Here is a 19,622-nt window from a genome sequence, read left to right as displayed (position 1 = left end):
ATTTTTGCTATTTTTTTCATGCAATTCCCTTAAATTTTTGTGCACTTTGAAACCTTTGGAACGTTGGTATCAAAACGTTCAGTGTTAAGGACACCAATGTTGCTGAGGTTTTCAAGGCTCATTTGGAGTTTAGCTAATATTTTAGCAACATGCTAACATTTTTGGATAATTTAGGATCCAATTAGGTTTTTTTGGGCTAATTCTGAGTTAAGCTAGTATTATAACAACATGCTAGCTTTTTGGCTTATCTCGTACCTACTGAGGATTTTTGAACTAATTAGGAGTTAAACTAGTATGCTAGCAACGTGCTAGCTTTTTTGGCTAATTTGGCATCTGTTAAAGATTTTGGGACTAATTCTAAATTAAGCTTGTATTTTAGCTAGCTGCTAGCTTTTTGGCTAATTTGGCATCTACCTAGGTTTTTTGGGCTAATTCTGAGTTAAGCTAGTATTTTAACAACATGCTAGCTTTTTGGGGGGCTATTTTGGCATATACTGAGGTTTTTAAGGCCGATTCTGAGTAAAGCTAGCATTTTAGATACTTGCCAAGTTTTTTGGCTAATTTGGTACCTACGAAGGATTTTGGAGCTTTTTAGGAGGTAAGCTAACGTTTGAGCAAAATACTCACTTTTTTTTTTGGCTAATTTGGCATCTACTGAGGTTTTTTGTGCTAATTTTGAGCTAATCTAGCATTTTAGCAACATGCTATCTTTTTTTATTTTGGCTATTTTGGCATATCCTGAGGTTTTTAAGGCTAATTCTGAGTTAAGATACTGTTTTAGCAACGTGCTAGGTTTTATGGCTAATCTGGCACCTACTAAGGATTTTGGTTTTTTTTAGGAGGTAAGCTAACATTTGAGTAAAATACTCACGTTTTTGGCTAATTTGGCATCTACTGAGGTCTTTTAGGCTAAATCTGAGTTCATACTTTTATACATTTTTTAATATTACAGATTTTTTTCAAATTTTTCAAGGAAGTCTTCCAATTCTTTGTGCACTTAATCCAATTTCTGCACCTTTAATTCCTCTATCAACTTTAGAATTATGCAAATAGCTTTAGCGTTTTCAGCAAACCCCTTCAGAAATTACAGAAAATGCAACTTTTCTAGTGTTGTCTCCATCAGTGATTCCAACTTCTTCACATGAAGCCTAAATTCACATCTCTGTGGTTGTTTTTCTCTGCTTTCATGTTTCTAACGTTTCTCAGAGACATATTCTGTGTTCACCAACTGAATTTTCCTCCCGTTTGTCCTCAGTCCAAACACAGAACTCCGGCTGCGCTTCAATCACTTTGCCACTGAGTGCAGCTGGGACCACATGTACGTCTTCGACGGCGACTCCGTCTATGCCCCTCTGATTGCCGTCTTCAGGTAAGAATTAAAGGCGGGAGATGTGGTGGAAATTACCTATTTAGCCTCTGGCACCTTTTCAAACGGCCCGACAAATATGGCCTTTAGCCGGCGAAACGTTTCCATTTTTAGCCAAACAATGGGCTTCATAATTGCAGGGTTAGGGTGATAATAGAGAGGAAATATTGCAATTAGCTGGAATGGCACTGCGTTTCATGCTCGTGCACACGCACACACACGTTGGGAAAGGCGCGTGGGTGGCAGTCTTTCTTTTCCTACACGCTTATTAAAAGTGCAACAACAATAATTTAGCAGCTTTACCAGAATCTACTCCAGTAATTGACACTTTCTGCCTTATCTCTGTTTAAAAGTTCATCTGAGCTCATGAGTCGGAGAAAGGAAAAGTTTGCCACACAAAGACGAGCATTAATGCAAATAGAAGTAAAGGCTGCAGCTGCTGCATGAACAGTTATGAAATGAACCGGAGCTCCACATGGAAAAGCATCAAACACAATCCAGAATCCCCTCTGTGCTGCACCCTAAAGCACTGTCGTATTCGAAAGTGCAATTTATGATGAAATGCTGCTCCTGCTGCCGCTCTCCAGGGACTGCTTTGAAGTTGGAGTCCCTAAAAACAACAGCAGGAATTTCTTTCTTTAATTTTTCCGTGTGTTTCCCAGCGGTCTGGTGGTTCCTGAAACCCGAAGGAACGAGAGCATCCCTGAAGTGATGACGACATCCGGCTACGCTCTGCTGCACTTCTTCAGCGACGCCGCCTACAACCTCACTGGCTTCAACATCTTCTACTCGTACGTCAAATCCCAGTTTGAAACCCTCTCTAGTTATTTTAGATCAGTGTCAGAACTGGAAAGGATGCTCTCTTCTTTTAGGAAAACCTTGCAGTCCTGATGGGCGGCTGGAATAGACAAAGATGCCATCACATTCATCACTTCCATAAAATGCAGAATAACGTAACATTTGGGGTAAATTCGGTGTAAACTGTGAACCTGCAGCGTGATCCACACTGAGGCAACTTGAGCTGCAGCCTCCTGAGTCAGTCCTCGAGGACCGGCCTCCTGAGTCGGTCCTCGAGGACAGGCCTCCAGCTGCTTAAATCCTGCCTTATCTGCTGCTGATTGCCTGGATCAGGTCTGTTCAGCCAATAAGAAGCTTCATTAGCAGGTAGAGCTGTAACGTGTATCCGGGCGCTCGGATATTCGTGATTTGCTCCAGAAAATTCGAGTACGAATATTCAAAATCGCGATTTTTATAAATATAGTAGAGTGTAGTAAAATATTATCTGGGGACGATGTATTTTTATTTTTAAATGCAGATTAATGTTGGATTTTAAGTTTACGAACTAAAATAAAGCCGAAAGAGCCGCGGTACTGTCACAGGAAGTAAACACATCTTTGTGACGGTGAAGCTTCCGGTTTTCAAAGTAAAACTAACAAGAGCTTTTTTACGTTCAAAAACTGAGACTGAAGTTCCGCTCACAGACATAGCTTCTGAAACAAAGAATTAGCTTTAACATCGGAGTTTTAGCTCCAGTGTTTACATTCTTTTGACTATGATAACACTGCAACATTTGACGCAATTAACGAAACTCTATCTTATTCTGAAGAAACAGCCTCGCGCTACTGAAAGGTGGATGTAATCAATGATTCTGCTATGGAAAAAGACTTTTTTCATACCGGCTCTCCACCAATATGATCAAAAACAGCAGTGATTGTATCCTTTTTATGTTGTTTTACTGCTGAACCAGAACCAAATAAAAAAGTTTAAAATGATAAACAAAATTTTTTTCTATCTGAATCTTTGTGTTTGTTCATTCTGATCTCCTGTTCTAAATAAAGGCATAAATGATGATTAAATACAAATAATTTCAATTTTCATCCATCCAGTAAATATACATACACATAGCAATAAACATTATACTAAAAAGTAAGAATCGTGGTTTGATTCATGAATCGAATCGAAACTTTATCAGATTATAACAAACATTTACATCCACCACACGTTAAATTGGAGTAAATCATTTCGACAGAACTGTCTAAAATACCTACAGGAAATGCAGCATACGTGCAAAAAACATCAGACTTTCTTTTATGTTCGTTTTCGACAGAAATTCACACAACGGTGAAAAATATTCGCTAATGGCTTAAAAAAACTCTTCTTTTTAGTTTTACTTTCCACAAGTGAATTTCCAGCATTTTGCTTTCTTTTTCTTTTTCTGCTCAAGACTCCAACATTTAGAATAAGAGCTGCAAACAAGATTTCAAAATAAAAGTCCATTAAAATGGATAAAGAGACAAAATATCTTTTTACACTCTGAAATAAACAGTTTTTCGGAGTTCTGTTATCTTGCTCTCTTGTTTTTTTACATAAAACATTTTCTAATCACCAGATTTATTTATGAGTTACTAACAATGATTAATGACGCTTGCTATGATGGCATTTAAAATGAAAATACTGCCCACAAAATGACCTGGAACACTGAGATCTCTTAAGAACAGTGTCTGACTAGAGCCGAGTCAGCGGATAAAGAAGCTTTATGGAGGACTGTTTTGTCTCAGGGACATCATTTAAAACCAGCACAAAACCATAAAGACAAAGGATGACTTGTCTTTAGGCCTCAACAATTTAGAGCAACCTCCATTTAATTAAGCGTAGATGATAAAAATTGACGCCAAGAAGCATAATCGGCGGTGAAATTGTCTGTTTTGCTGAAGCGTTCAGCCTCGGGGTTACCAATAATTACAGCTTTAGTGGAGGATGAAGTAACGTGTGGTGAGAGTCCAGGAATGAACACACGGACGCCGTCATGATGACCTTTTCATCCAAACAAAACAGCTTTTCTTTTCTAATTATGAATCCTTCTGCTCGCCTTTAACTTACTGGACTTTAACTTTATTGATGTGATAAAGCAGATTACAGCTGCAGGGAGGACAAAAACATTTTGGGATTGGGGATTGTTTTAATACTAATTTTTCTCTATATTTTCTTTATTAAAAAATGTATTTTTTTTCTTAAATGAATTCTCCTTAATCCTATTAATGTTCAGTCTCCTTCAGAGATTTTCCATAAATCTTGATTGGACTTTTGAGTTTTTCTAAAGTAATTTTTGTCCATCGTGTTGTAAAATCCTAAAATCTTTTTCCTTCCTCCAGGATAAACTCCTGTCCTAACAACTGTTCGGGCCACGGCCGGTGCAGCGCGGCGAGCTCCATGGCGGGCCGCGTGTACTGCGAGTGCGAGGAGTACTGGAAGGGAGAGGCCTGCGACATCCCGTACTGCAAACACAACTGCGGCAGTCCCGACCACGGCTACTGCGACCTGACCGGAGAGAAGCTGTGCGTCTGCAACGACAGCTGGCAAGGTGCAAGAAGATCACTCCACGCTTCCATTTCCTGTTTCCTATTAGTTTAACAACACAAGATATCCTCAGTAAATGTCTAAAAAAGATAAAAATATTTGACCAAAATAATAGGATGACATTATTTTTGCAGGTAACTGGAAAGTAATTGCAGTGTAAAGCAGGAGTGTCAAACTCAATTGGACAAGGGGCCAAAACGCACCTCAGGATACAGGATAAACATTTATTAAATACTCTAAAACTACATTTTTAAAACTTAAAACCGTAGCTTTTTAACATAATTATGAACTAGATATATAACATTACTTGTGATAATGCTACTGTGAATGCTGTAAGCTGAATTTGGCCGCTGAGGATGCTGAAATTGATAGCTAAAAACACTAAAATATTAGCTAAATGCCAAATTAGCCTAAAAAAAAAAAAAAAACTAACAGATTAGCCAAAACAGCTAGCTTGTGGCTGAAAAAATAGCTAAATTCTAAAATTTCCTAAAAAATTGAAAACGCTTAAATTAGCAAAAAAATAACTAGCATGTAGCGGAAATATTAGCTAAACTCCAAAACAGCCTATTTTTTTTTTAAAAGATAAAACCTAAATTAGCCGAAATAGCTAACGTGTAAAATTAGCTGATCCCCAAAAAAGCCTACAAACAAAAAAAGCCTAAATTAGCCTAAACCGCTAGCATGTAGCTTTATTTACAGCTAAAACAACAAATTAGCTCCAATTTTTTAAATAAATTCCAAAATAGTCCAAAAAGCCAGCAGAATGTCAACTTTTAAAACTTTAAAATCTTTACTTTTTTAACATATTTATGAACAATAAATAGGCATGAATATTATTTCTGAATAAATCAACATTAACCTTAAATAACTTTGAGTATTTTACCCTCCATAAAAATATATTTTGTCAAATGATACAAGTCAGGAATAAGCCCAAGATAACATCGGGCCGTTAAGAAAGATAAAATAAAAAGATCTGGAGGGCCGAATGCGGCCCCCGGGCCTTTCATATTATCGTATGGTGAAGGGAAACTAATTTGAGAATATTAATTCAGTTTAGCTTTCTCTGTTTGCTTCTGGGATGTTTGTCTCTTTGGGAGGAAATTTTGTATGGAGGGCAGAAACAACAACACACTATTTATTATATGTTACAATCACACATTTTCACTATTCACTGCCTGGTCAGTATTTGTATTTGGATATGTTTAAATTCTTAAAAAATATATATTTATATATTTTCTTCCTCCTGACATCTGTGATCCATTATTATGTTTTTAATAAAATTATTAGTAAAAAGGATCTAATTGATTCCACTGTTTAGCCTGTGTTCTTGAGGGAACACTGCCCCCTGCTGGAAAAAGACTGTCAGCAAAGAAAGTATATTTAGCAAAAATATCACAAAATATTAAAAATACATAGATAAAAAAATGTAACCTCTGAAGATAATCCTTTAAAAACATTTTTTCATAAAAAATAAATGTGTTATTTTACAAATTCTCATAGTTGGAAAAGAGATTTCACACGACAGTGACTTAAAATGATTTGATTTTAGGATTTATTTTCCATCTTTAGCCTTAAAATAGGCTTTCAAGTTAGTGGTCGACTTCATGTTTATTAAGTTATACATGTTTATAATTTCTTGTAGCGTTTAATTGATTAAATATTTAATTCTGTTTGAATTTAGCAAGTCATTTTCTTTTGAACAAAATAAACATTTTTATTATTTCTGCAAAAAAGAAATAAAACCATTGGTCAGTTTTAATATGTAGAATTTTGCTGACTACGTTTCAACCTTTAAATGAAAAAAAAAGTTTCCAAAAGCTCATATAACAACAACAACAACAAAAAAACCCTAAAATTAAAAAAATAAGCTCTTGAATGAATACACACTTTTAGAGTCTACCACTAGAGGGAGCCAAAGTAAAAATCTTTGCATGATTTCCTGACTTTTTCCTGTTTAAATCTGACACTTTTCAGCCTTTTTCACTCTACATAACATGTATGAAAAGTGTCCTTCATCCCCCAAAGGTCCAGACTGCACTCTTCCTGTCCCCTCCACCGAGGCCTTCTGGGTACTCCCCAGCGTCAAGCCGTCGGCCCAGTCTCTGGGCCGAGCGTCCCATCGGGCTCTGGTGCATTCTGGATTGATGTGGGTGGTGGGGGGCTATTCCTTCAACTACTCCAACTACCACATGGTCCTGAAGTAAGCCACCTTCATCAGCAGGAGGATAAAATGGGATTTATGCCCCTCGTCTTTTTTAATGCGTCTGTTTCTACAGCTACAACCTGGACAGCAGCACGTGGGACGCGGTGGCGGCCGGCGGCGGGACCCCCCTGAACAGATACGGACACTCACTGGCTCTTTACAAGGTGATAAAAACAATCTTAAGAGACTGTCAGCCATTTTATGTGATTAACAGCTCAACATTAAAAACTCATCTGTTCAAATTTAATGATTTTTTAATTGATTTTCCCTAAAAAGAACAAATTAACTGCATGATTAAATCTCTGAGAAGGTTTTGACATTTAATGGCATCACATAGATCATTATTTTAGAATTAACAAAGCAGTCATTTGGTTATAACAGACAAAATATGTCTCAGATTATACGGCTTCCTCATTTAAATGAGTTTAATAGTCGCTGGTTCTGTAATAATTTTTATGTTTGGGTTTTTTTATGTCAAAAATAAATAAAAATGGGGGAATCTGTTCCCCATAGAACAACATCTCCACTGTTTGGAGGTTCAAATGATTCATTTCTGTTATAAAATTACAGTTTTTTATTTTTGCCTCTTTAGTTGTCCTCTTAAGATCCTTTTAAATGCATTTCTGTGCACAAAAAATACAATTATTTACAATAAGTTACTTAATTTGCATTAGAATATCAACTAAATTGAAGAATAGTCAAATCAGTAAACATGCAGGTTTGCATGGATAATTTTTGTATAAAGAAATTATAGTTTTCTAAGCATTTAACACCTTCTAATTGACCCGGGTGTGGGTCTCCTGTGCCGGTCCCCAGCCCGGATAAAATCCAGGACTGTGTCAGGAACGGCATCTGGCGTAAAAACTCTCTGTGGATCAGAAATGAGATTTTATTAAAAATATCCTGAAATATTTCGCTCAAAACAAACAAAAATAAGGCAAATACATGACGGATCCCCAGAAAGAGAATACAAATTGAAGCAAATTTAAAGGTTATTTTTGTGTGACATTTACAAGAACGAGTTTAATTTTCTACAAAATGCAAATTGGTCGACCAAAACGACGCCAACTAGGAGACAAAAGGGAGGAAAAGTGGTCCTATTTAAACACAAGAAAAGGACTGGACGGTTTAAAAAGGGTTTTAGCTTTAAAATTTTTGATTTATAAAACCATGAAACCTCATTGACAGAATTAATCCTCGAAACTTTTTTAAATGTTTGATGGAAGTCTTCTGGTTTTTAGACACATTGTTCTGAACTTGTCTTTGCCTTGTTTGTAGATTTTTTACATTTTTATTTTGTCTCCACATGTTTTGATTTTTTTTTCTTTTTTTATCTCAATTTTTGTGACTTTAGCAGTAAAAAAATATCAAATTTACTGCCTGGAATTGGAGGATGTTAGGAAAGTCAGGGTCATTGTAAACTGATTGTGTAATGAAGTCAAAATATATCTGTAAAGAAAAAGAATCTTGGAGGGTTAAAAGTCTTAAACGCATTAAATTTATAAATTTGGAAATAATGCCTTAAACGCTTTTAAAAAGTCTTACATTTTGATATCTGAGCCTTAAAAATTGTACCTCTCCACTCCATGTTTCTTGTCGAGAATGCCATTTTTCAATCACAATTATTTCAATCAAATAATGAAAATAACTGGTGGCAGAAACAATCACTGTGCACCGATACAACGAATGCTGAATATCTAAAAAAAACCATAAAAAGAAGCGTGCTAAAGCATCATGGCACGCCCAAAAAACAAGATAAGAAAATAGAGATTTGATCATAAAATGGGAATAATTCATAAAATGTCAAATGTATCTTAATTTTTTATATGCATGGCCTTAAAAAAAATTGAAATTTAACTTGATTTAACTTGTAGGAACTCAAAAAGATGAACGTTAAACACTGACATGAAAAACTTTTACAAATAATTTATAAAAGCATTATGTAAAGTAAAAATAGGACTACTAAGGGTTATAGGAATCGCAGATGTAACAGCTAAATAATTCCTTTAATTAGGTTTCTGAGCTCAGAAACCAAACAAACATTTTTTATACAAATTAAACATTATTGTGAATATGGGTTTCTATGAAAACTAGGGCTGGATTGATAAAACTGATTAATAGATCTAAACTGATATAAGCTTAATAGATCAATAATCCATCATAATAGATAAATTATACATTAGCTTGATGCTAACATATAATGTGATTTCCCATTGGACGGCTAATGCTAACCTAAACACACATTGGCGACTAAATGAACATCTTTATAAACTCACAGACATTAATTATCTAAATTCTTTTAAGGAAATATTTTTTAAAGTAACTATCAGTTTTCTGCTCATTTTTTCTTCTTCTTCCTCTGGAATAAGGTGTAATGCTGCACCCCGATCGCCACCTAGTGGCCAAACTGAAACAATAGTTATTTTGAGAATCCATGTAACACTGTATAGTATTAATAATCTCATTATAATTTTACAGTCTGTGAACTGCATCAGATAAATATGAATATCTTCAAAACATAAAAAGATTATTAAAGTATTTCTAAACAAATGTGTCTAAATGTGTAAACTCAAAATCAGATTGAACTGAGATGATCGAAAAAATCGAAAATAAAACCGGAATTTAATCGATTCTGGAATTTATTGGCAATACCAAATCCTAATGATAGCAAAGGTTTACTTTGGGGGTAACGGATTACAAAGTAACAAATTACTGTAATTTAACTACTTTTGTCAGTAGCGGAGGAACGTAAAATATTACAGTTCAAATTTTGGTAATAAATTAGTTACTGGAGTACAGAAACCCTCACTGCTCCGTTACTTAGGTTTTGTGAGCTCTAACATTTTCTCTTGGTAAAATATAAAAAAATCATTCAGGAAGAAACTTCCTCAAAAATCAGAGAATGTATGAAGTCAAAATTGTGAATTACTTTTTAAACTCTGTCGACGATGAATTTATAGTTGGTGTCAGAGTCTCTGTCCTGCTTTCGCTCCTGCAGGACGACATCTACATGTTTGGCGGGAAGCTGGAAGCGGGGGCGTACAACATAACGGATGAGATGTGGGTGTTCAACATTCCCGGGCGCACCTGGTCGCCACGGAAACTCGGCCCACCCCCGCCCTACGCTGTGGAAGGCCACACGGCTCACGTGGTGGAGCTCGCCGACGGAGAAGCGGTGATGCTGGTGTTCTTCGGCTACTCGCCCATCTACAGCTACATCAACAAAGTTCAGGAGTACAACATCCGTGAGTGTCTTTCTTTACCAAAGATGCTCTTAGTTTATCGCCATCTTTAATTTAGCTTTATTTTGGAAATATTTTTTGTTGTCATGTGATGATCTATAAATTACTCCAATAGATGTAAATCTGCAAAATCACACCATTTATATTTGAAAACTTTCTTAGAGAAACAAACTCTTACTATTTTGTGTGCCAAAGTTAATGAAAATGTTTGTAAAAACACACAAAATCACTGGGAAGTTGGAATTTTTGTGTGTGTGTGTGTAATCCTCATTATGGCCTGAAGGTGGCAGTGTTGCAGCTCTCAAGAACCCACAGCTGAAATAGAGCTGGATGTGAGCCCACTCTAGAAACAACACATGTTTACACAAACATCACACAGTGACATGAGGACACACACTTACACAACTCAGAGGGTCATTAACCCTTTAGCTGCTCAACCAAATGAAGGGAAACATTTAGAAAACATGTTTTTAAAAATATTGATTGTGTGTATTATTCCTCAAAGTTCTAGTTACTAACCAGAACTTTTTTTTTGTAAAAAATAAAGTAATAAAAAAAAAATTCTGGATAGTACAGTAACTGGTGCGCATCAGTTACTAATCAAAAAAATGTTTTTTTAACTTTAATTAAAAAAAGTGGTTAGTAACCAGGCCCTTTTTTTTCTTTTTTTTTTTACTTCAGTTTTTTTACGGAGCCCCTAAGTATTCATTATTTATTTACTACAATTTTTATTTTTTTTATTTTTCTAAAAAAACTTCTGGTTGGTAACCAGAACATTTTTTTCTTTTAATTTTTAGAAAAAAAAAAACCTTACTATCTAATATGGAACAGTTACTAGCCAGAACCTTTTTTTGGGAGGGTAAAACACTAAAGTAGTAAATAGATAGATAAAAATTCTGGACAGTAACTGGTGTGCAACAGTTACTATCTGGTGCGCATCACCAAAAAACCTTTTTCTTTTTACTCTAATTATTAGAAAAATAAAGTTCTGGTTAGTAACCAGAACATTTTTTTGTTGTTTACTTTAATTTTTTTTACGAAGTCCCTAACTATTTTTGGATTTTTTTTTTTTTTTTTTTTTACTTTCATTTTTAGAAAGATAAAGTTTTGGTTAGTAACCAACCATTTTTTAAATTAAATTTTTAGGAAAAAAAAACAGTTACTATCTGATATGCAGTAGTTATCAAGCAGAACTTCTATACTACTAACTAGTATAGAAAAAAAAATGGTGCACAACAATTACTATGTGGTGTGCATCAGTCACTAAACAATTTTTTTTTTACTCTAATTTTTGGAAAAACAAAGTTCTCCTTAGTAACCAGAACTTTTTATTTTTTATTTGTACTTTGATGTCCCTTTAGAGGCTCCGTACCAAGACAGTAAGCAGCAGAATAAAATACTCTTTTTTGTGTTTTCTTTCCCTCTTTCCTGGGTAGTTAAAGGGTTAAGAGGAGGTGACCTGAGCGTCTGTGAGGAGACAGTGATTAATGAATTTACTGCCTTCCTCCAACCGTCCTGCTGTCTTCCCTCTCATCCCGCTCCTCCGTTCCTTTAATGGTCTCGCCCACTTCTTTTTTCTTTTCCCTTTTTCACCTGTAAATCTAAAAGTCCAGCCCTCTTCCTCGTGTGGTCATCCTCAGTTCCTTTCATATTCTTTTTTCCTCCGTCACTTCACGCTCTGTGTGGATCATTAGAGAGGAGGACTAACCTGAAAAAGAACAGAAGTAAATGGATTTAATAACCACTCAGTCAGGCGGTTCACAGCAATTAGCATCTGAAGACGGTAGAAGAGCTGACCTTAAACACCCTGTAGTCTGTAGTTCATCTATATAGTACTTTTTCTGTTCCTGCAACTTATTTTTTTTCTTTATTGCAACAAAAGATGGTCTGATTTCCTGAAGTTCATTCAGAATATTCCTGAACTCATCTTGACAACAACGTTTCTGGGAAAATATCATTAAAATGGACAATTCAATATCAAAATTAAACAAGAAAGGCAAACAAAAAACCAATCTTCATGTTTGTAAAGCTACAAAGCCACTTTATCTTCTGCAGGTCTTTAGAGTTCTCCTTTCAAATACAAGATGTTAACTTGTTTAAACTTTGGAGGACCTTTCTGTCCTTTTCACTGATAAAAACTACATAAAAGCTGAGATCGTCTTTAGCTATCCCATATCTGTTGATTTTAGGGCTGCCATAAGTCAACTAATCGACTATTAAAATAGTCGACGACTAATTTAATAGTCAATTAGTCTTTACTTTATGTTAAATGGAGTTGGAGTGTAGTAAAGTTGAAACTTATAATGACATTCTGCTAGCTTTTTGGACTATTTTGGCATTTATGAAGTTTTTTTGGGCTATCTTGGAGTTTAGCTAATATTTCAGGTACATGCCAGCTGTTTTGGATTAGTTATACATTTTCCAGTTTTTTAGGCTAATTTAAAGTTTTTCTGTTTTTTAGGTTATTTTGTAATTTAGCTAATATTTGAGCTGTGTGCTAAATATTTTGACTAATGTAGTTTTTTTTTGTTTTCTTGGCTATTTTGAAGTTTAGCTAATGTTTCAGCTGCATGCTAGCTGTTTTGGCTAAGGATTTAGGCTAATTTTGCATTTAACTAATATTTAAGCTGCCTTTCAGCTTAAGTGATTTTAGTTTTCAATTTCAGCATCTTCAGCTATCAGCACTAGCATTTTCAGCTGCCAAATTCAGCCTACAGCATTCACACTAGCATTATCTCAGGTAATGCTATATCTAGTGTTTAGTTAGTTTAAAGCTAATGTTGGTTGAGGTTTGCTTTACATCCAGTTTGCGAAATTAATCGTTGATTAGTCGACTATTAAAATGATCATTAGTGGCATCTCTAGCAGAGTTATTAGTCTATCCCTTAAAGAATACATGTAATAGATTACTTTGATGGTTCAAAGCAGTTGCTAACAGGTGTAGCTGGTTAAATTCTGTAGTGAAAAGCTAACAAAGAAAATATATAACATTGCAGTTTAGTGCAAAATTTGTCAAAAGTAAATCATTTGAGTAAAACTCTAAATGAATTTACTCAGGTCTTCTTGAATTCAATGACTTTTTGGTTGATGACCTAAAATAGAATTTTTCTTGGAGACTTTTTTTTCCTTTTAAGTAACGTTTAAGTGTTTTTGTAGACATTGGCTCTAAAATATCCTGTTGGTAACCCCACAGCAGTGATCTTAGAAAACTGTTTTTTGAATTATTTTTACAGCAGATGTTACAGGTAGAAATGATACTTATGAAAGACGTTTAACCACAATCTTAACATTACAAAAAAAGGCAATATGAATTGTTACAGGAAATAAATATAGAGATTCATCAGGACCACTAGTCAGTTATTTGAGAAAAATAACATTTAGTGACCGAGTTTATTACAACATTCCCAATTTATACAAAGCACACAAGATGGTTACCCTTCAATTTACAGGTAAATTCAATAAAAGACAAAATCGTATTGACTTGACTGATTCAATTAAGCCTCAGGCTAGAATCTGACAGGTTTATATTTAACATTTCTCTTGAAATAACCATCAATATGTTATTTCCTTGTTCATCTAAGCAAATGTATGGAGCTAAAATAGTCTCGCCCAGTTTTATTATTCACAATCTAAATTCAAAGTGGCTGATTAGAAAACTCACTATTGTAACGGCATTTAAACTAGTTTCACATCAGATTTTTGTGTAAATGCAGTTTTGTGTTTGTGTATCCAGTGATAGGTCGGTATTTTTAAAAGTTTGTATGTTTAGCTAGTTTTAAGCCGCTGTAATTTAAAGTTGCGCATGTGTAAATAGTTTTTTTTTTGGTCATTTTTGTACACATGAATACATATTTGTAAGTACACAAAGTTAATGCAAAAATGTATTTTATGAGTTATAAATCAAGAATCCAAAGTTTTACACAAACAATTTACAAATCAGTAGTTGCGTACACACAAATCGGATGAGACTATTTTGGCTCCATAAAATGTCCACATTTAAGTTTTAATTGAGCTTTTCTGTTTCATGAATGACCTCTATAACATTTTTAGTTCTAAATTGATGTATTTATCTCACATCCAACAGTAGGGATGCTTTAAATTAATATTTTTTCCTTTTTGCGCCCTTTTTCTCCATCTTTAAGATTCAACACGATTCAAGGTTCTTCTATTTTTGGTACTAAAGTGTTGATGCAAACACGCCAAAACCTTTCTGTCGGACCAGCTTTGACCCGTTCACAGGAGTGTGCGCTCCACTAACCATTTCTGCGTTTGCTCCCCATTGGCGCCTCAGGCTCCAACTCGTGGCAGGTGGTGACCACCGGCGGCGCGGTGGTCCAGGGAGGCTACGGCCACACCAGCGTGTACGAAGAGGCCAGCGGCTGCGTGTACGTCCACGGGGGATACAAGGCGCTCAGCAGTAACAAGTATGGGCTGGTGGATCACTTGTACCGTTACCACGTCAACAAGAAAACATGGTAAGACGGACAACCTTCTGATCTGTTTTCAAAGTGTTCCCAGTGGTCTAAATCACAAATTAGTTCTTTTTCAAACAATTTGAATAAAGAAATACTCAAATACAATTTTTAGCTTAATTCTCTTTATATCTGTCCTCCAGCGTGTGAAAAATGCTACAAAAACATGTTAGAAACACCAAAAAAAGTGTCTTTTTAGAGTAAATCCAGATCATTCTGGCTAAAAGAACTCTTTAGTAATTTAGTTTATGTTGATACAAAATTCTGACTTTATCAGTTTGATTGTTCTGATTGCTCCTAAGTGAGTTATTTATCCCTGAAAAGGGGATTTTTATTAGTATTCTTTAATGTTTTTAAATAAGGAGACATTTTTCTCTTTTTTCTGTTGTAAAATATACATATAAAGTATTTTTTACAATTCTTTGTAAACTTTTGAACTGAAGAGACATTTTTGTTTTTTTTCTTTCATAAAATATAAATACAAAGTACTTTATTTATTTATTTATTCATATTTATTTATTTATTTATTATTTTTTAATTTATTTATTTTTATTTTTGTCTTTCATAAAATATAAGTATAAAGTAGTTTATTTTTTTCATTTACCTATTCATTTTTTATTTGAAGATAAAGTAGTTTATTTAGTATTCATTTTTTTAAAGTTTTTATTAATGTATTCATTCAATTTTTCAATGTTTCATATATTTTTAAATTTAAGAAACATTTTTTTACATTAAACATAAATATAAAGTAGTTCAATTATTATTTTTTTACTTATTTTATCTATGTATTCATTCCTTTTTCTGTTTACATTTTTTTTTAATTACAGAGACATTTTTTTTTTNTTTTATAAAAAAGTACATAATAATTATTAGTTAATAAAATTTATAATTTCTTTATTTATTTGTCTTTTCATTTCTTTTTTCATTTATTTATGAATTTTTTACCCGAGAGACATTTTTGTTTTTTTCTTTTATAAATCATAAATACAAAGTAGTTTATTTAATAATTAATTTTTTTGTTATTTTTATGTATTTATTCATTCCTTTTTTTTATCTAGTTATAGTTTTTGATTGAAGAGCTATTCTTGCTATTTTTCATAGAATATACATGTATAATACTTTATTTCTGTCTTTATTTTTTATTTATTTATGTATTTATGTTATTATTTATACATTTTTAAACAAAGACACAATTTTGTCTTTTTTTATAAAATTTGCATATAAAGTAGTTTATTTATTTGCTTTTCTTGACGGTTTTGTTTCGACTCGTTGGACTTTCATTTTGAGATTTCTTACTACAATTGTATAACTCCAACCACCACAAACCCTCAACATAACACAGTTGTTTAACATAGTTTTCCCTCCACAGGGGCCAAAGCAGGAACACACGCTGTCATTTTGTCAATAAAATCAGCTCTTACTCTCCAGTCTGACAGCTACATGCTGCTAAATCTGTGGGATCCGCCGCACGGCTCCACAAGTTCTGTTAGAAAACATCCAGATTTCAGGCTGTTTAACGTTTAACTAAGATAGATTATTTTTTACAGAATGTTTTCATTTCTAACGCAGAATTACAGCCCATTTACATTTTAACACACTGTTGCACCTTTTTTCTCTCCGTTGTAGTAACATTAATAGAGAAGTCATTCCTGTCTAGTTCATACTCGTTTTATCTGGTTTTGATTGAGACTGTCTGTGATAACTGCAATGAACGTTTGAGTTTATACTTTTCCAGAGACGTGATTGTCTCCAGCATTTCTTTTTAACCCTCCAATGTGGCTCTCTGATTAAAAAAAAAGTTTTTTGTATTACAAGTAGCTGTAACGTAAACAATTAATCAGTCTTCTCAGTCACCGTCGTGGCTTTGAGTCGGACTGTAGCAGACATGTTTTAAAATCAAGTGGAGATGAGAACCAGAATTCATATTTTTGAACAGCTTTTAAGGATTTTAAGTCACCATACAGTAAGGGTCACTTTGCCAGCTCTGATTTAATCGTCGTTAACTGGATTAACAAATTTCTGGCTGAGATGCACCACAAAAGGTAAAATAAAGGTTTTTTTTCTCCATTAAACCACTGGTGAGATCACACTACCCATTACTATGTCTTTTATTTTGAAAAGACTTCATGTGAACCTCTGTCAAAAGCTATAAAAAGTTTCAGATTTTGAAAAAATGTTACTTTCTTTTTATGTTTGTGTTTTATTTATACCAAAAATCAATATTTCATTCATAGTTATCATAATAGTAACAGTTAAATATTAGTGCAAATCAGTGTCTTATTTTTCTAAAGCGTGACTTAAGACTTTGTGGCTCCTAAAAGGTGGTGAACCGACTCGAATGGCTCTTTAAGTGTTGAAGGTTCTAGTGGAAACTGACATATATGTACATATGAGATATGAGATCATGTGACCACTGCGACACGAGCGATTACGAATCCGTTGGAAGTATAGCGGCCCTTAGAACTCTAACAATGGGACCAAATACTTCCATCTGTGACACTCAGCCCTAAAGGGTTAAACCGCCAAAGGGTTCTCGAGGGCGGCTGTGTCTGCAGCTCACCAGCAGGTCAAAAGCGGAGGACAAACTTCACTCTGTCTCACTTTCTAACTGACAACCTGCTGGAGTTTGTTTTCCCTGGAGCTCACACATCTCTCACGTTCTAACAGTTTCCAGTTACTCCACACAAGCTGTGGTTTGCATTAGCAGCTTTTGAGAAATTGGAAAAAGAAGTTGCAAAAAAGAAAAAGTGAAGTTTGGTGGAAGAGACTAATTTTAGAAAAGGGATATGAGACAAATCTAGAATTAGAATCCAGAACGATAAACAGCTTATTATTGTGTTCCTCTGAGTGTATTGTGTCTCTTAAACGGTATTCATTTACGTGTGATGATGACTGTGCACTGAAGAGGAAGGTGGGGGACTTTCTCTTCGTCAGTGGAAGCAGAAAAGGAAGACGCCACAGTTGTTCTCCACCATGTGACCTTAGACCTCTGAAGTCTCACATAGAAAGCTGAGATCTTCTACAATGTGTGTGTTTGAGGCCTCAACCCAACAGCTGCTACGAAGGGCCGAGTCGCACGCGGCGAGATGCCTCAAACAGCCACCAGACCCTAATCATTTCTTTGGTTACTGATTCGCTGCTGAAGACGAGTGTTTTTTCTGTCCTTGTGTGCAGGCTGGTTCTCAGAGAGAGCGGCTTGGCCCGGTACCTCCACTCCGCCGTGCTGCTGAGCGGCGCCATGCTGGTTTTTGGGGGAAACACTCACAATGACACGTCTTTGAGCAACGGAGCCAAATGCTTTTCTACTGACTTCCTGGCGTATGACATAGGTAAGGACGAGTCTCAAAGGACGCACCAACAGGCACACCTGTTCTATCTTGTAGGCGTTAATTCCAACAAATCCTACTGTGACACATTCAGAGTTCTTGAATTTAAACCATTAGAAGGTTTTCTCAGTGAAATGTTTATATTTCAACCAGAAGTCCATTCATTCCAATGGAAAGGCACAAATAATCAAAATTTTCACCTGAGATGAAAAGCTAAAGGGACACTCTACAATGCCACTTCAGAAAATGAGTTACAAACATATATTTATATTTATTTTATGAGTGGGAGAAGCACAAAGCTGACCTGCGAGTTGTTCCACACATTAGCTGCTCTTTTTGGTCGTGATTTTGCCGTTGCTGTGATTTTATTTATGAAGTTATATTAACTTTGTTGCATAATAACCGAGCGGATCAGACTATATACCCAGACTTTCTTTCTGTTCTGCCAAATGTCAAAATGAAATGTAAACAATTCAAAAATTAAAACTAAAACTGATTGCCACTCCATTTACTGGGAATGAATAAAAGAATAAAGAACCTGTCCGATTACAGAAAATTTATATTACTATTAATATATTAATAGTTAGTAAACTAATGAAAAAGTAAAAACATTTAACTTTACATGCAATGAAAGCACCATCACAGAATAAACTTACATTAAGTTACTCAGGCTGTGTCTCATAACAAAAGGCGAATAAGCCAAAATAAGCTTGTTTTTTTAAGTTAATGGTGGTGAAGTTCTAACGCCTGGTTCACACCGGACGCGGAAGCGGTTCAAACCGATGTGTGGGCGGAGTGGGCGCGGTATCCGCTTAACCGCCAGTTCCCATTTTCCACGACAGTCGACAGCTGTGGTTATTAAGAATTTGTTTTTGCCATCATCAGACACCCAAAACCACACCCCTCCCCCACTCCGCAGGTAACACACTACGTTGATCTGTGTGTCTGTTTGTTCTTTGTGTGTTGTGTTTGTGTGTTTATTTTCATCACTATAGGATGTTTAGATACAAAATTATGATCGCATTTATCAATTGCAGTATTTTATTGTGAAAATTTGTTGTATTTTGAAAATTTACCACATTTTCTTGTGTGTCTTGGCGTAACATCCTGCCAGAATTGACGCAGAATACTTGCGGCTCGCATAAAAACTAGACCAGACGCTGAAACGATTGCTGCATAGTGTGAGCCGTTCGCGTAGGACCGTGGTGGACCGCAGTGGACCGCAGTGGACCGCAGTTGACCGCGGCGCTTCTGGTGTGAACTACAACGTAGCTTCAGAAGCTCGTTGAATGGATGCGACCTCCGTTCCACGCCGCTTTGCAGCGCTTCTGTGTCTGGTGTGAACTCGGCGTTGTAAATATTGAAGGTATTTTGTTCTAATGTATGAAATACCACAAATGGAGTACGTTTTGACACAACTATGTGCAGCAATATTTCAACTTTTGCCTGTTTACTTTGAGCTATATTATTAAGAATTTTTTTTTTCTTTGACTTAATGCCAAAATATGTCTAAAACGAGCTATTTGATCTGCTGTTTGTGAATTTCATTTTTTTTTTTAGATATTTAGGAACTGTTTTTGAACTTCTTTGTATTAGAGTTTGCATTATAGTTAAGATGTTGGACTGACTCGCAGGACATCTGGGTTCGCTTCA

At 35.1% G+C, this 19,622-nt stretch overlaps 1 protein-coding gene and 1 long non-coding RNA gene across 2 annotated transcripts in view; one reads left to right on the top strand and one right to left on the bottom strand.

The window, feature by feature from the left end:
- Positions 1 to 19,622, top strand: part of atrnl1a (attractin-like 1a) — a gene marked incomplete in the record, with an annotated part of 314,489 nt that overhangs the window by 43,011 nt on the left and 251,856 nt on the right. The window contains 8 exon segments of the mRNA XM_024297455.2: positions 1,256 to 1,369; positions 2,029 to 2,157; positions 4,519 to 4,727; positions 6,752 to 6,926; positions 7,003 to 7,093; positions 9,928 to 10,174; positions 14,463 to 14,646; positions 17,818 to 17,972. Of these exon segments, the coding sequence (XP_024153223.1) occupies positions 1,256 to 1,369; positions 2,029 to 2,157; positions 4,519 to 4,727; positions 6,752 to 6,926; positions 7,003 to 7,093; positions 9,928 to 10,174; positions 14,463 to 14,646; positions 17,818 to 17,972 (1,304 nt within the window).
- On the bottom strand, positions 11,259 to 14,561 carry LOC112161915. The gene is made up of 3 exons (XR_002921973.2): positions 14,430 to 14,561; positions 11,969 to 12,114; positions 11,259 to 11,879 (listed from the first exon to the last, which is right to left on the bottom strand). It is a non-coding gene; the product is annotated as an uncharacterized LOC112161915 (long non-coding RNA).

Source organism: Oryzias melastigma, linkage group LG15 (genome assembly GCF_002922805.2).
Source record: "Oryzias melastigma strain HK-1 linkage group LG15, ASM292280v2, whole genome shotgun sequence".
Classification (NCBI taxonomy): Eukaryota; Metazoa; Chordata; class Actinopteri; order Beloniformes; family Adrianichthyidae; genus Oryzias; species Oryzias melastigma.
Note: the sequence above shows the minus strand (reverse complement) of the source record. Positions and strands in the feature narration are given on the sequence as shown.